Raw genomic sequence first — 18097 nt, 5'->3', positions numbered from 1 at the left:
GTAAAGCTGCCCTAATTGGAACCTGAGTATGAGCAATTAGGAATACTGAAGAGGTTGAGTACTGTCTATGCCAGCTTAATACTACTTCAAAGAATGGCACTGTATGCAAGGGCAATGAAATACAGCTGTTTTTATTTTTAGTTTTTAATGGCTGAGCTCCCAGATTATAAAAGAAACTGAACTTTGCATGATTAGACTTCAATGTGTGTCTGATCTTCAAGAACAATCAATTATTTAGTTTTGTTTCAGTACCATGAACAAAGTTGTTCAATACAAAAGGTCCTAAGACTAATACTTAAGATCTACTAGCAATACTGTCCTGCCCTAATACTCCCTCTCTCATTTGCCAGAATGTAATGTATCCATTGTAGTCTACCTGAATGAAGAATAATCTTACCTAGTTGAACAAGGTAGTAGACTGTCAATAAAAGCTGCATTTCCTCTGAAATAGGCTGTATTGTGGAGGCACCGTATTGTTCATATGCTCTAGATAAAGACTGTGAATTTCTGTAGCAGGTGTACAGCAAAGGGCTCACTATGATATCATTAAGGTTTCCGCAAAGATAGGGGAAGTTTCCATGACCTATAAAATACACAATGTTTGTACACATCAATTTCATAACTTCCCATGTAGGTATTAAAAATTTTTAAGAGCAAACCTTTAAAAAATGACAGCTTTAGCAGTCCTTAGCAGTAGGACAGGTCTTTACATATCTCTCACAAAAAAAGTAAAAGGTTTTGTTACCTTTAAAAATAACTGGCTTTGCCTTACAGATTTTCAGCAAGTTGTCAGGAACTGAGACAGGTTCTCCTGAGCCCACCATTGGAGATGAAGCTGGTCCCACCAAAGCAGAATGTGGTAAAGATGATTGGCTTCCTCCATCTAAAATTTCATGCATAATATTACTGTCAGGTCTAATACCAACAATATTGATTTCCTCAATGAAAAGTTATTAAACATCATCTTACATCCACATTTAATATCAGTTTTACATACTTTTTACGGTTACATCATACATTTCATGAACTGTTACTACAACCCATATTACTATGTTAAATTCCCTGGAGGATTAATTGTATTGCTGAGGCCATAAACATCACATATGCATCTAAAGATATTGAAATGGGTATAAACAAACAATTCCTGGTATGAATGCAAGAATACAGAGATGTATGTGATATTAATGCACAAATAATTACAATGTGTTTATTTGTATGATATATTTAGTTTCTTTGATTCTAAGCAGGTTTTCCTGCTATACATAGTAACAGAGAAAAAATTAGATTTGACAAACTTTAAAAGTTGTTCAATCCTGATTTCTTTATGGAAATTTTATTTTAAACAATAGTACAGTAAAAGAAAATGTTTTTGGGAAAGCTGGTTTGTTTCACTGCATGCAACTCATCTATATCTGGACTATAAAATCCAAGTAAGTGCCAAGAACACTGTGGAAAATAAGTGAACTTGACCTGACTTACGACACTAATTTTAGTGTCCCAAAGGTGTTTAGTTGTCTAAAGATGGACACAGGCACCTGCTGGGATTTATTAATAATGATTGGATGACTGGATATTAATGAGAGGTAGGCTCGGAGCCTCAAAGCAAAACCAATGGAAATAATGTACCTAAACAATTTTGAGAAAGTAGGTATCCAACATCTTTCAAAACTCTACTAGGAATCTGCATGCACCTTTAAAATATTGCTTCTTTTTCCCCATTATTTGCTGAATAATAAAACCAATATCATCACTATCTTGGGTATAGCTTACCATTTTTAATTCTATTTGGAACATGTGGGTTGAGCTGCAAGTTCCAAGTTTCTGTAGATGATGGAGATTCTGGTGACCAACCTTTATGACGCTTTTTTGGAGGCCCTGAATTTGTTAAAGTGCCTGAATAACAGTAATATTTCAGAAAAGTATTAGAATATAATGTATTCAGTTTTGTGCATGATAATTCATTATGTTTGGATGTATTGGACATGTACATTAAGTACTGTGGTAGACAGTGTCAGTTTCACATATATAATATTTTTTTGTGGCTTTTATTTTACTTTGCTATGTCCTGCTTAAGTATCTGGAAACTTTCTGGTGCAAATACCTCTTAATCATCTTGGTAGACTCCACTCATTTTACAGCACTGTTTATTCTGAGAGACGTGTACTGAGAATACTTCATGTGTTATTTTGAAGTCAACACTATCAGCATTTTGTTCCTTTTATCTCTGAACACACAACACAGTGTTCCAGGTGACATACTGCTGAACAAAATTTTCAAGGGTTTCAGGGTCATATTAATAAAGATCTGAGCCCTTTTCAACACTTTTCTTGTCAGGATTTTTGCCACTACCTGCTGGTTATCATCTCTGTTTTCATGATATTCCATATTAATTCCTAGAAAATGACTGCTGCACTTTCCTCCTGCCCACTTTTAGCTCCAACACCCTTGTTTGTATAACAGTAACTACCTTTCTCACAGTTTTTCTGGGAGGTCCAGGTCATTCATTTCTTTCATCTTCTTGTGCACTCCTGCAAATTCCCAGAATGATGAACTTCCACTAACATGAAGTATTTCTATTTATTGAGAGTCAAAGGTCCTCCAGGAACTGCTCAGCAACTTGCAGGACTTCTCTCTTTCTATTTCTGGACATGACTATGCAAAGCCATAACAATTTCACACTGGTAGGGCTATATCTCCTGACAGAATAGTTAGTCCCACATAAAATTCAAGACAGAGTTAGAATTTTTTTTCAAAAGAGATTACAATTCTAAATAAACCTGAGGTCTTTAGATCTAGAATAAGATTGTTCAAATGTAGAACCACTTATGATACATAGGTTTTTCAAAAATCACTTTGACTTTTAAACTTTTACCACGTGAGGGCAGTATATAGTCATTTGTTCTACTCATGCTTTCATTTAGTTCCTTGGCATAATGTTGTGGCAGAAGTGTAGTTTCAAGATAATCAGAGCAACATAATGTACTTTTTATTTGGAAATGCCTTACTCCTTCCTACAGGATTATCTAATATACTGACATGTGAAGGTAATCCTTCTGAAATGAACTGGGAAGATCAGTCTATTGTCTACTGAGAATGTGTTACTGCATGGAAGAAAGAGATCAAGAATTGAACAGGCAGAATACAGAATTTGGCTTTGATGTTCACAGAACAACTTGGGAAAGCTTATTCTAAAGTAGAGCTATAACATGTTTCTAGCCATAACAAAGACTAACAATAACTTTCTTGCTTAAGCAGGTCAGTGACACAGAACACAGTTTGTAACAGAAAACGCAAATCTTGCTGGATAATAATGGTTCAGTGAGCACAATGTCTTAAATTTGGAACTAGCCACCAAATTCTCATGCTCTGCCCCATGGTGAACTGCAGCTTAGGAAGTATCCCATGAGTAGTTACTTATAAAGCTTTCTTATTTCCCTCTGCAAAATCGTTTGGGTGAGATTGATGAGAATGTATCAACATTCTCAAAGAATCTAGATATCAGTATATAGCTTGTACTTCTCTTAAATGAAATCAACTGTAAAATGTAATGATAAACTTCCAATTAATAATCTGAACTGTAATAAAATCACGGATGAAAACATATAAACAAAATTTCTCTGAAAATTAACATGGAAAAAAGAAGTGTTATGGTCACAAAAGACTTGGAATAGTCACTTCTGTTCATACAGGAAATGATAACAATTATGTCATTTATTTAATTCTTCTATTACAATCATGGAATATAGAGTTTAGAGTGATTAAACAACAAATCCATGTAATACCTAACACTGAAGGTCTTGTCAAACCTGACAGGTTATTTTTCACCAACTGTTGTTTAGGAGATTCCTTGCCATTATAAACCACTGAGCTGAATGCTGCTGTTGAAGGGATATGATCTGTGGCTGCAGCTGGTAAGAAAAAAGAAAGTATTTACAATATATGTTCCAGGATCAAGATCCCCACTTGATAAAATAAACTGATCATTTGATCATTTGCTTAAACAGAGCAATCAGGATCTGCTCAGAGTGAATGCAATGCTGAATAAAATAAACCCACTTTTATATATATATATACAAAATCTTATACCAGATTATTGCTGTCTAACTCCTGATTAAGTGACTAGGTAAAATCCCATTCTGCAATCAAATACATGTGTCAGATCCTTTAGACCCTTTGCAGGTGGACCCTAGCTCTTATATGATGTTCACTGAAGAACCAGTGAAGATAATGAAGAGAATCAATCCTGGTTGCTTAAATTAACTAAAAATCCCCTCAGCCTCGATTCAGATTTGTTGTCCTGTTTCCAAGCATTTTTTAGTTTCTTGAGTGTGCTGCATTAAAAAACAGACAGGTTTTCTCAAGCCTAATATGCTTGTAATTAATGTAGCTCTTTTTATCTATTTAAACTGTGACAAATGAAGGCCAATACTGCTGTTGTAGAGAGATTAGGTATTTGTTCTGGAGGGGTACCAGCATTCCAAATCACAACGATTTAACAGGTTTCTATCTCCTGGAGAGAATATAACCACCAACAGATGTTCTTCAGTTCTCATATGTGAATCTCTGTAACAGTTACAGGACACTAGAGAGCTGTTTTCATTATAAAGAAGCTCAGATAGATCACTTTAGCCTCTATCATCCATCATCTTTTATTTATGTCAGGGTAATGGAAAAGCAAATGGTTCAATAACCATTTTTAGTGTAAAAGTTACAAATATTAATCATTAGTTTATTTTTTAATATTAAAACAACTTTTTCTAGCAGAAGAAAAAACTCAGACACTTTTAAGCTGATATCCATATAATCTACAGAAAAGAGGATTCTCATCATAACATAAAATAGACTGGATCAGAGGAACGAGCTGAGGTGACACTGGTTCCTGTAACACTTGTCATCTGTGACCAGACAAGCAATAGCTGCCAAATGGTAATACCTATTCTCAGCAACATTAAAATTAATGGCTCTTAAAGATTTGGTTTGCCTTAGGTATGAGCAAGCTCCAGAACACCTGACCATTTAATTATTTCCTAACTTTTTATACATTACTCTGGAGAAAAAAGATGCCAGCAAGAAGACTCCAAAGTATGATTCCTTTCTTTATTTGTAATATATCCTAAATTATTCAATTTGGGCTTTTTTTATGAAATAGTGTGTTCACTTGTTTGTCTTTCCGTTCATACAAATACACACAAATATGCATACACAAAGTAGTGAGTGAGACTACTTGGTAACCCAAAGTGTTTTCCTTCTAAGCAGTACCTGTTTGTTGAGTCCCAGCTGGAGCATTTGGGTTTGTTGCTGGGAGAGGCTCATTTGAGAGGCTTCCAGAGGGGCCTGAACTTTCTGGCAGCTGGAACAATGTGCTCGAACAGGTGCTGGATGAAGACTGTCGGCTTCTGAACTCTTTAGAAAACAAGAATATTCCTATGCACTGACAACAGTGACATTTGCTTTTTCTTTGCATATTTGATTTGATAATTTCAGACATGAATTACTTAGAGGCCACAGCACTTGTAAGGGAGGAACTGATGCCATCAAACATGCTGTCCTCATATTAGGTCAATTAATTGCTTTCTACAGCTGTTCTAGTAATCACCTAGCTTTAAAGATTCTTTCTTCAACTGGTCTGTCTTAGGTTTTACACAGACGCCAGTCCCTGTGATATCTAAGCTTGGAGGATGAAAACCAGAGCTTGAGCAAGACAGCTTCATTATCTTACCTGCCCCTTTCCAGCAGATTACAGATCCTTTGGTCAGAGCTCCCTGTGCATTCCTGACCAGATAATACTTTAAGTGTTTCTGTTTCTTGGGCTGAGTGGTCAGTTTAAGATTAATGTGATTGGAGAATTCCGTAAAGTAGCAGAAACCCTTCTTGCCACAGCCAACACAATTGCCAGAGAAGCCTGATAAAATAAACAATACATATAATCTTATGAAATAGGTGGGTCACTGTTAATAACATCCAAACAGGACTTTTCCCTGTACAGAAGCAGCATTTTTTTTTCTTAAACAACTTTATTTTTTCATTTTCCAAAGTATTTTCATGCAAAATTTTCACATTGTATCAGACCAATGAAACTCTCTGAAAATGCTAATTACCACAAAGAAACCCTACAGTGTGCAATTAGAAGATAATCTGCCCCAAGGACACTTACTTTCTATTCCCTACTCATGCCCTGAAGCATTTAGGTTTCTTTAACTTTAATCAGACCTAATGCACATTTGATGTTCTATCACCCATAAAAAGCTCTGCTTCTGAATTCTAATAATAAGATAAGATAAGAAATAATAAGATAAGAAAAATTCACAGAAAGTGAAATAGAAAAGACTGAAATAACTTACTTCAGAAAAGAAGTAAATAATAGAGGATTTTTTTTAAATTATATACAATGATGAATGTTTAAAGAATGAAAATTGGGAGGTTTTGCTCCTTGTCTAATGATGCAAGAATTAGGGTGTGTTCAATGAACTGAAAGATGGTAAAAATAAAATAAAGGATTTCACATAACATATGGAGAACAACTTTGGAAATAAATAATATAACTGGGCCAATAATATGGTAGATAGATTAAGAGTCATTTATGAGAATGATAAATTCAGTCATATACTTTCAATGAAATTATGTTTTCAAACTAACGTTCAATACTTTCTTTCTTCCATAACAGAAGTGAACTGAAATCATAACCACTGAAATATAATACTTTGTAAACACCTGTTGCTAAGATATATATAGAAAAAAGTGGTTTTAGCTTGATTTACAACCTGATCACTTTCATTAGTTTTCAAATGTCTCAGAAGAATTTATTAAAAATCTAAGTTCATGTGGCAATTGCTCTGGTATCTACGGGAACAAGTATTTAACAACTGTTGAAAGATGCCTATTATAGCTCTGATCCTGGTAGGCAGGATGATAAAGGTCACTATGACTCCTAAAACCAGGACAAGTCAGGACTCTGCATAATCCTCTGTATTAAATCAGCACAAAAGCATCTGTCTAACAGCACAGCACCTTCAGTTGCTGCAATAAAGGCAACAGCAAAAGGAAGCAAAAATAAAATGGATGTGTTAAAAGCTGTAGTGTTTGAAAGCATTTTAAACAGATTAAGAAATCACAAAAATGCTTCTGTTGGGAAATGAAGACTTCCTGTGTATCTTGGCAGCATTCTGAGCATGACCAGCAGCAGTGCAAGTTTTGCCCGGTGGCCACTTCCAAACCATTGTTTGTTGTCAAATGTAAGCACAAAGGGACCATTCCCAAAAGCAAAACAGAAGTACCTGTATCCTGTTTCATCCTTTTGCTCAGAGTAATCAGCAGGCTGCCAAAGCCACAGGTAGAAATATCTGTCCAGCAGAAAGTTGGATAGGGGACATAAAATCTTTTCATGTGGCCTTCAGATCAGCCACTAACAGTAACTCTTGTAAATCACCATCAGCCTAAGCTAGGTTTAACAAACAATAACTTCAACCTGAAGCAACCTTTTGCCCTGGTCATCTACTTTGACCTCTTTGAGGCCTACTGGAAAATTAGTACACACTTAGTACAGTATATAGGTGAGACCTAATAAGAATTCAACAGATCTAGAATGCCCCCTTGCTTTGAAAAGTACATGGAGAACATTTTAGAAGTTTATTCTTTAATCTTCTTTTTAAATCAAACTGTCATCTTTCACCTGAAGCTTGCCCTAGCTTCTGTGAATTCAACCAAGACTCCTTTCATGCAAGTCCATTCATCCTGGTTTGATGCCTGCTAAAGCCACTCATTGCTTTGTTAATACAGCTCAGCTCTGACATCACAGATACAATATAGCATGATTTTATCATTTCAATGCTATAAAAGTGCTGTTAAGTCATTCCAAATTGCAAGGCTAACTCTCAGACTGAAGCATCTGATGCCAACCTTACCCATAACACTATGTTTAGCAGAAGGGATTGAGCAACACCAAGAACCCAAACATTTCATAACTCCCTCTTCTCTGCCTGCCCTGTTTACTTGCCATGGGCCAAGGTAACAGCTGATAGAGAGGACAGCTTATTTCATAAACAAGCTGCATTAAATATTCTTCCATACATTATAGAAAGGACAAAGGTCAGGGGAGTCAGGGCAGCCATAAGGTGGCTCAATATATCTATGTCATGGGATTGATTTCACAAGAGAATTAGAAATCAATGCCTGGAGTTTAGAGGCTAAAAGCCTTTCACCTTTAGGTCACCAGTTCAAATCCAACTCAGTTCAGTAGTGACTTAAGGCTGTAACTCTCTGTAGATTGTTTAATCAGAGGTTATTCAATTGTATCGGATATTGTATCACGTGCATTTGCTTGAATTTGCCACATCACAGTGATCAATTACCCACAATTTTAAAAGCACTTCCACAATAGGGACCCTGTGGTCAGAGGCACCTTGGACTAAAAGGGTATGAAAACTGACCTACCTTCTCATTGGGGAAATGATTCCTTTGGATCAACATTGAGCTCATGCTACGGATAAACAGAGGACTTCAGACTGGAAGAATATCCATCTAATATGGGCATAATCTAATCTTTCATGAATTGGCAGGTGTCTTCTTGTTTCTCTTTTAAATTAATAATGGGGTTTTAATTAATGTTAATATTTTTATGGAAGGTTATGTAACTCCTTAAGACAAAGAACGATCATTTTTCAACAAAAATATTTTTTCTGTTCAGTTCTACACACAAGCAAAAAGCACACAAACACTAACAATGTTCCACATTTTTCCCTCCCATTCAGTACCACTCCATTTAAAGACTGAAGTCCTGCATTTGAAAAATAAATGAAATCAATATGGTCAACCTAAAAAGCTCCATTGTAGCAGTAACTCACTGCTATTACAACGGCCTAATAGAATGTTGTACATTTTAACAGAAACAGCCACAGTATTTTATATTACAATGTTTTCTTACACACAGCTTACAATGCAAGCAAACTAGTCTTTTCCTCTGTCATTCCGACCTCGGGGACCCACTGAAAAAAAGGATTTCTTATTCCCTGCTAGGGAAGTGGGCAGCTGTTTGGTCTTTTGGGAAGAAAAATGATGGGTGAATAGCTGCTTTGTTTACCATGAGAGACTCTCCTTGAGAGGGAGAAGAGGGGAAAAAACCCAAAAGAGAAAAGCCTTTGGGACTACTAGAAGTTAGCTGCATTTATTAGGAAATACTAAACACTGCACAATGACAGAAGTGCTTCCTCCATCTACGCATTCCTTCAGGTCACAAAGCAACAAGAAATAGCTTCCCAAAGGCAGAAAAATGAGTCTATTCTGCAGATTAGTAAAACTTGTGATCTAACTTGAATAACATAAATACACAAGGTACATGCTCAGGTTCCTCAAACATGAAGAACTTTTGCTGAACAAAAACATAGCCTTTTCAAGAAAATGGGATTTTCCCATGGTATAATACATCAACTGTAAAAACAGACAAACAAAACAACCTAACCCTTCAACAGAAGTGACTTTCAAATCACAAGCACATTTGCCTTGATGGTGGGACAAGCTATTAGCATAATCAATAAATTGCCACAAGCCCCAGAGGCATATCAACAGCCTCTAATGGAGACAAGCCTGTAAGTCAAAAGCTGGTCAGGAAACTACCAAGACATTTCCTGTTTTCTTCTGGAATTTTTATATGCTTCACAAGCATCTGCACAAACGTACACAGGCAGACCATGAGAAATCAGGAAACTACTGGGTATTGCATTAGTGTAATAAATTCTTTTGGAAAAAAACTACAATAGTGATTAAGAGCTGCCTTACAAAAGCAGTCAATTAAAAGAAAAAAAAATGAAATCAAGAAAAAGCAACGTGGTTCAAGGGTTACAAGTAATGTGGGTGATTTACTAATAAGCCTTGCCAAAAGTGTAGCTCACTGTGAGTTCTGACTCACAGTGACAGCTCATTTTAATTCAAAATGAATCTCTTCCCCTTCACTAAGGTTTTAGGGACCACTTTCTGTGTTCTTTCAAAAAGCCAACATGTTTGAAGAAGAATGGCCTAAGCCTAGAATACCAAAAATAAGCCTTCTATCCCATCTTTAGAGAGCACAATAATAAAGAGAACTTTGCCTCTCTATAGTAACTGTCTATGGAAAGTTCTCAGCTTAAATTTAGCACACCACAGAGAAATAACTGTGTTATTCTAATAGGCAAAGAATTTAAAACAAGAATGGTTCTCTTTTATGTTACTATGTGTCCGAAAATGTGAGACTGTGCATGTCTGGTTCTAATTTTACTTACCATAATGTGCCTTAAGTATAACTCCACTGAGTTCATCCTAACCTACATCAGTGTATGAAAACCAAAATCAAACAATCATTTCTACCTACAGTACAGTGTATTGTACCAATAATATGTTATCTTGATGTCAATAAGATATATCATTTTTTTTATCAGCTTATACAGACCAGAAATTTTATTTTATTTCCAGATTTTGGAATTTTTAAGATTTTGGATCTTAAAGTATGTAAATTCTTTCAGACTGAAGCTTGTTATAGAATATGTAAAAGTTATCCTACAGCATTACTAAAATTCTTTACAAAAGAATGTGATTCACTGGTTTTCAAATGTAAAACGACAGCCAAGAATAAGCATATAAATGGCTTCAGGAAACTAAAATAGTATTAAATAAGCAAGCTTAGGATACAAGTAGCATAAAAACCTGTCAGTTATGTTCCTGTTGCCTTTTTCTGTTCTTGTTTCGCATGCAATTAACAAATACACTACTTCCTCTCTGCTAACAGCCTAAGGAGGTTAAGCTGTTAATAGTGCAGCACTGAATGACTTGAGTGGTACAACATTCCTGTCTTTATCTTTAAAATGACAACAAGTTGGTGATTTACAATCCTCTTAATTCCTTTACAATCACTGGTAAAATGTACTGTGACCAATCCAGCTCTGCAAGATAACATGAGGAAATAAGTTACTGTACACAGAATTACGTTATGCACCTTCACACTACGCTGTCATCCCAAATGCCTTGAAGAGTTACTCAGCTGAGATAACAGCTGAGTTCACATAGCGTCCCTTACTGTTTGTGAAAGAGAATGGTTAAAAAACACAATGACATATGTTTCTTTGTTGCTGTTTAAAGCTCAGAGCAGTATATAGACAGACTATGCAGCATTTTGAAACTGATATATAACAACCTGAGAATGCCTGACTGTAAACAGAGTTCTGCCTTAGATTATATGCCATTTTCTCCAATATAAAAACTACTCCATTTTAATAACATTCCTATTTAGTTCATTCATTCACATGATTGCAGATCAACCCTAATTATCAGATTTTGGATAATGCTAATGACTAGCAGAAGGGCTATAATAAAAATACATAGCAAAACCTAGTTTTACTTCAGCAGCTAGATGTTTAAATAGATGAAAAATAATAAAATTTTAATTATTCTCCACAATTCTCATCTTAAAATAATGTGTAACATAAGATTGAATTCAAACACAGAGTATTACCTGCTAACACATCAAGAAAAATTTTCAGCTTATAATAATTCATATCTATTTATATTAGAATAATACCAAAAAGCCATAGGTGAGGATACAGAATCCACCCTACTGCTTAAGCGCAGTGGAGAATATGATCCCTGTCATAATTCAAAGAAAGCCATAAAATTCTGTAGCCCAAACTATCAACAAACTGTTTATTTGTATATAGTACCCAGAAAAGTCCATCTATTGTCTGTCCAAATATGTCAGTATTTTGAAAGCTAAAATAAAGAGACAGGCAGTATTTCAATTAGTCCAGTTACCAGATGTATAGTTCCAGCAACTAGGACATAAACTGATCAGACAATGACTTTTCTGTTGGGCTAACAGATAGAAAATGATGAAGCATTTTAATGAACTGGCCAACTAGCATTGCCACCTCTGAGTTCTTATCTTCTTGCGTATCACCAGTGGGAGTTATTGTATACACACAATGGAAACGAGATCTGCTGAACTCACCCTGCAAAAAAAGACTAACTATTAAGGTAGTCCAAAGAAGCATCCACTAATGCAACCACAGACACTTACCCAACAGGGCATTGCGCCCATTGTCATCTGGCAGGAATCTTTTATCCACGGCACACACTAAAAGATGATCAGGTAAATTTGGTGACTTTGCACCAACAAGTAAAAACCCTGACGGTACCTCAATATGCTCATTGGAAATTGAAACCAGTCTCAAATCTTTACCAGCCTGGCAGAAACCTAGAAAAAAAATAAATTCAATGTATTTTAAGATGAGAAGATTTTTTGTTTAAATACTCGCATTTGTCTTCATTAAAGGATTTCCAAATTTTTTGTAATGAAATGCAAAGTTATATCCTCTGAATTCAAGGGCAAACTAAGAGAATTTTCTTCCATGCTTTTTGGTCAGCTATAAACAAATGCCAACAATACAACAAAAAAACACAAACCTGAAAATCTACAATGAAGTTTCCCATGATGATGTTGCACGGTCTAAATATTTATGGAAATATTTACCAACATAATCACAATTTAGGTCATACATTTAAAAACAAAGATAATGGTTCTCAAAATCTGGTGAATTGCACTGACTTTTCCTGTTTGGGGTTGGTTTTTTTTTTACAGCAGTATGGGAGGAGGTACACTTTAAGTAGTAAAATGTGACGATAAAGCCATAAGAATTACAACATTCATTTTAGCAAATCTTAGGCCTGCATACTCAACTTTTTAAAGGTCAGGTTGCATAACGAACAAAAGTTCTGTCCTCATGCCAAGTGTTCTAACACAAATGCTTATCTGACTCACTCAGCAAACACCCTGTGAAATATAAGAGCAATCAAAGTTTCCAGCTTTGTCTAGCAGATAATGAACACTGACATTTTTAGGATCTCTACATAACATAAATCATTTAGTTCTGATGAGTTCTACTGGAGAGGGCCCCGATCCTACCCTTTTTGGTAGGGCAAAATGCCCTCTGATAAAATGCTTAATACGTTTCTTACCATCAGTAGTGCAACAACCTTCTGGAGGAGGCTTCATCTGGTAAGAAATAGGAGGACTACTTGATTCTGAACCTTCTTCCTCCTCCTCTTCTTCCTCTTCCTCATTATCTGCTCTGCTGCCTGCTGCAAATTATCATAGCATAAATGACTCTTTGAAAACAGATAATGCTGGCAACAATCAAACTAATGGATAAACAGGGTGACCCAGTTACAGAAAGTGTTATAGAAAACTGGATTCTCTCCTCTTGACAATGACTTCAGTCTTACCAACTCTTAAGATATTTGCTCTTTCCTTAAAGTTCCAACTTGCAGGTTTATGCTTACAGTAGAACCTGTCTTTCATAAAAAATAAAGCTTTTCGCCCTTGTGCAAAAAAGCTTCAAAAACATGACTCAAGTGACCATGTCCTTGATGTTGCACAGGAAACTGAAGAAATGGTTCCTGCTTGAAAACTGGGTTCGCCACAAATGACACCAAGATAAGGACATCTAATTCTCAGGCAGTTTGTCTCCTACCAGAACCCAGAGCTCTGAGTAAGGCACTGCAGCTCCCTGTACAATGTCAAGGAAAGTTAGATGCCCAGGAACATGATTCATAGAAGCTTGTGCATGGACTGTGCTAGTCTAGGAGAAAACCAGTACTGAATGCTGAGGAGAATGCATGATTAAGGCTTCATCTTTCAGAGGGCCTGAGCTATATCTCTTCTGCTGTAACCACCTTTCTGGAGTGCTGGTTGCCTAAGTCAACTTTTTTACCTGATAGCTTGCTTGTTAGAGAATTCACCTGGGATATGAGAATCCCATGTTCAAATCCTTCCTCTAACTCAACAGACAGCAAAGCAGACCATTCAGGTAGTGCATACTCTCAGTGCATGTTTCAGTCTCTCAGCTAAAGACTACTTCTTTCTCTCTCTGTACTCATTGGACAGTTACTTTTTCATGTGTAATAGAACAGCTCCAGCAGAACACACTGAGCAATGACTCCATCCTCTCTTTGGCTAGGACATTCCTGGCAAATGGGAAAACTCTGGCAAGCTGAAGAGTGCAGCTAAATGGTAAATGGGAAGAACACCTCTGTGGACAGGACTATAAAAATTTCAGACCAGATCCAGCATCACATATGACAGAGACAGGAGAAAAGTACGTAGCGAATACCAGTGGGGCTTCTGTCCTAGGATTCTAGCTTCTTGGTACTACTATAGGGACATGCCTGCAGCAAACAGAGAGACTTCACTGACAGAGTTTGGTGATGAGGGGCTCCAGATACTTGAGGATAGGACAGAAGCTGAATAACTGTCTGGATCTGTGCAACTAAAATAGCAGTTAGGCTCCTACAGTCTTCTGTGGTTCCAGCTTTTAGTCTTTGAACAGAAAGACAATGAAGCACACTGTAGTCATCCTCCAAAGCTCAGTGTCAACTGGACATACTCTCATTGCTTCAACTTACTTTGAATCAGGCACTCAGAATAGGATATTCATCAAGGATTTTTTTTTTCCATGATCCTTCTTAAAATAGCTTTTATTGAGAAATGAATGTAGAATCAGCTAAACAAATACTTCAGAATAAATGAGTAGTAAGGAAGGAGGCTGAAGAAAGAAAATCTGGAGTTTGGAAGCTTGCCTCTGAAGGTTACTAAGACTTCCACCCCAATCTAGAAGAACATTTGAAGGGCATGTTTACTTTTAAGTATCTCAACAGCAAGCTTGAGCTCTGGTGCACACAGATAAGGGCAGAATGCTAAACAATACTACTTTATGGGAGTAGTCCAAAGACAAAAAAGCCGAAAGTGAACAAAGGGAAAAGTGAAGCTCTCAGTCTTTACTATTTAAGTCAGGGAAAAGTTATGTGTTATGACTTAAGCACAATTAATATCTAGGTGCAACCAAAAAGGGGCAAGTTTGGGTCTCCTCTCTTTCTCCATGCTTCCAGCCATGAAGTTCCTTCTTTTCTGTCTGTGCCAGCTCTGACACTTTCTGGAGTCGGTGCTGAGCTATTTCAGCTTGCTAACCCAGCAGAAACAAAAGCATCAAAGCCAGCATCAAACAAAAGTGAATAGTTTTTTTCTGAATTTATTTATTGAATTAGTTCAGTGCAAGATTCAACAAATGCCAAAACTGATGCAAAAGGAGAAGATGGGAACACATGGCTAGAAGTGGAGGAAGCAGAGGTGGGATTTCCCCCCTTTGAGCAGTAGTAAACTGTTGGGTTGGTTCAGCCATAACAGTTAATTTCACATCAAAAGAGGGACAGAGATAAGAACTGGAAGCAGAGATTAAGGAATAGGAGAGCTACACCTCTTTCAGATCAAGAATGAAAAGAGAGTACAAGAGCAAATACAAAAGAAATAGCTGCTGTCACCTTTAATGGCCATCACTATGGCTTCTGCTGCTTGTTTTAAAATAGATCTACAGTTTCTGGTTAGATATCAAAACTCACATTTCAGTGAATATTTTAGAAACTGCTTTCCTTTTATTTTTAAAGCAAGGCCCCTTCAAAGAACTGTATATTTGCATGTTTCTGTTCTGCATCTTCTTTTCTTAAGCAGTCCAAAAAGAGCACACAATCAAGCACTGAAAATCAGAGACAAGACAATGATAAAAGCAAACTCACAATCATAGCTCTTCTTTTTTATCTTATAGAACTAGGCAGTCAGCTGATGTAACTTGATATAGTGCCATTAAACCAACAGACATATTGTGAAGATTTTGTCCGTAGTTTTATTGAATTTAAATCTATTCATAGATACAATAGCACACCATTATCTTTCTTTAAAGAAATACTTCTCAGTTTTCATAAAGGATTTATTGGACCTGTAAACTTATACAATTGTAATTATCATTGTGGTACCTTGATTAAGAAATTTCACATGTAATATGCTTCTCTCCCTAAGGTATAATGCAAAATATAAATTAAGTCCTGCAAACATTTCAATGTACACACAATCTTCTCTTACTGGAACCATTCATAGGACTAATATTATTCCCAAACTGATTGCAGGATCGGGCTTAAATCAACCGCCATAAAATATACTGCATCCATGAACATACAACCTCCCCTAAACACAGATCAAGGAAGGAACAATCTCAGTGCAGCGGATCCAATTGCCACACTATTGCTCTGCATTGTTTTGTGAAGCCACTTCCCATCCTACTCACACTGAAGACCCAGTGATATCGGTGGTATAGGATTTGGAGGCTAAAACATAAAATAATACACAAAAATGTTTGTCATTAATTTTTGAAATCAACTTTACATTCGCACCTCTCAGATGGCACCCATCTGCCCCTAGGTGAATGAGAGGAAAATCAATTGAATATCTTTTGCATTTGAGAAATAAGATGTGATTAGAAAATCAAAGACTGCGAATGTGATTATGATTTGAATGTGATTTTCATTTCAGAAGTGAAGAATTAGATCCTGTAATTCAATGAGCACACATGGGGAGGCAGAGCTAAGGCTGCTCCTGAAAATTTAACTGTTTTTAAGGGAGTGTTCCACTGTGCACTTATCTTAATGTTTCCTCTTCAAAATGCCACATGTTCAGCTGTGGCAAACCATTGTAGGGCAATGGAGCTTTATCAACTTATATCAGCTGTCAAGTCAGTTTCTTAGTTGTACAGAAGACATGAATAAAAATGCATTCTGTAATGTGGGGCTACTTGATTTAGACACTATGGAAAATCCTCAATTTTCTATGGGCTGCATAATGATGAGTCAACTTCCCCCAGAAGACTGAGATGAGAAAAATAAATAAGGCTGAGTGGCAAGGTCAGTGACTACACACTTGCATAACCTCTCTGATTTCCAGCTGCTGGCTTCTAATAGATGGCAGATTTAATTTGCAGTTTATATGGTAATAACTAGGCAAACAGAGATATGGAAAAAATCTAAACCTGCTACAGCCAAATAACTTTGCTGTCTATTGTAAAGAGTTTTTTAATATACATGCCTAGAAGGTTCCTGAACATCCTGATAATTAATAGGCATTTGCAGATTTTCTCTTCAGTTCTGAAAGCTACAAAAATTAGAAAAGCTTTAGAAGACCCTCATAAGAAATGTAAGAAGAGTGACATCACAGCAGACTGTAGCCTTTTTGATAAAATTAAAAATCTAGCAAGAGGACTGTTAAAATAATGGGTTTGGACTGCTTTAAGAGTCATGTGAATCTGCCAGTGCTGGAGAACAGAGAAAATGTGTCAATAAAAGAAACAGAGGAAAAAAAACACAATAAAATACTGGTTTTGGAGCCAAGGAGATTCAACATTGAATGACTGGCTGGGTAGATGAGGGGAGAGCAGTGGATGTTGTCTACCTAGACTTCAGCAAGGCTTTTGACACTGTCTCCCATAGAATCCTCATAGACAAGCTCAGGAAGTGTGGGTTAGATGAGTGGACAGTGAGGTGGATTGAGAACTGGCTGAATGGCAGAGCTCAGAGAGTTGTGATCAGTGGCACAGAGTCTAGTTGGAGGCCTGTAGCTAGCGGTGTCCCCCAGGGGTCAGTACTGGGTCCAGTCTTGTTCAACTTCTTCATCAATGACCTGGATGAAGGCACAGAGTGCACCCTCAGCAAGTTTGCTGACGATACCAAACTGGGAGGAGTGGCTGATACACCAGAGGGCTGTGCTGCCATTCAAAGAGACTTGGACAGGCTGGAGAGGTGGGCAGAGAGGAACCTCATGAAATTCAACAAAGGGAAGTGCAGGGTCCTGCACCTGGGGAGGAATAACCCCATGCAGCAGTACAGGTTGGGGGTTGACCTGCTGGAAAGCAGCTCTGCTGAGAAGGACCTGGGAGTGCTGGTGGACACCAAGTTAAGCATGAGGCAGCAATGTGCCCTTGTGGCCAAGAAGGCCAATGGTATCCTGGGCTGCATCAGGAAGAGTGTTGCCAGCAGGTCGAGGGAGGTGATTCTCCCCCTCTACTCATCCCTGGTGAGGCCACATCTAGAGTACTGCGTCCAGTTCTGGGCTCCCCAGTACAAGAGGGATGTGGCACTACTGGAGCAAGTCCAGCGAAGGGCCACAAAGATGATTAGGGGACTGGAGCATCTCTCTTATGAGGAAAGGCTGAGAGAGCTGGGCCTGTTTAGCTTGGAGAAGAGAAGGCTGAGAGGAGATCTT

The 18097-nt window shown here is 37.1% G+C and overlaps 1 protein-coding gene across 1 annotated transcript in view; it reads right to left on the bottom strand.

The window, feature by feature from the left end:
- The window catches only part of GREB1 (growth regulating estrogen receptor binding 1), a 65621-nt gene that overhangs the window by 42889 nt on the left and 4635 nt on the right, over positions 1-18097 (bottom strand). Inside the window, exons 3-10 of the mRNA XM_013955040.2 lie at positions 12976-13098; positions 12038-12214; positions 5720-5902; positions 5260-5403; positions 3783-3908; positions 1771-1893; positions 746-883; positions 398-583 (exon numbers count right to left, since the gene is read on the bottom strand). Of these exons, the coding sequence (XP_013810494.1) occupies positions 398-583; positions 746-883; positions 1771-1893; positions 3783-3908; positions 5260-5403; positions 5720-5902; positions 12038-12214; positions 12976-13098 (1200 nt within the window). The remainder of the gene's footprint in view (positions 1-397; positions 584-745; positions 884-1770; positions 1894-3782; positions 3909-5259; positions 5404-5719; positions 5903-12037; positions 12215-12975; positions 13099-18097) is intronic.

The sequence above is a fragment of the Apteryx mantelli genome, chromosome 3 (assembly GCF_036417845.1).
Source record: "Apteryx mantelli isolate bAptMan1 chromosome 3, bAptMan1.hap1, whole genome shotgun sequence".
Classification (NCBI taxonomy): Eukaryota; Metazoa; Chordata; class Aves; order Apterygiformes; family Apterygidae; genus Apteryx; species Apteryx mantelli.
This window is presented reverse-complemented; position numbering and strand designations above follow the sequence as displayed.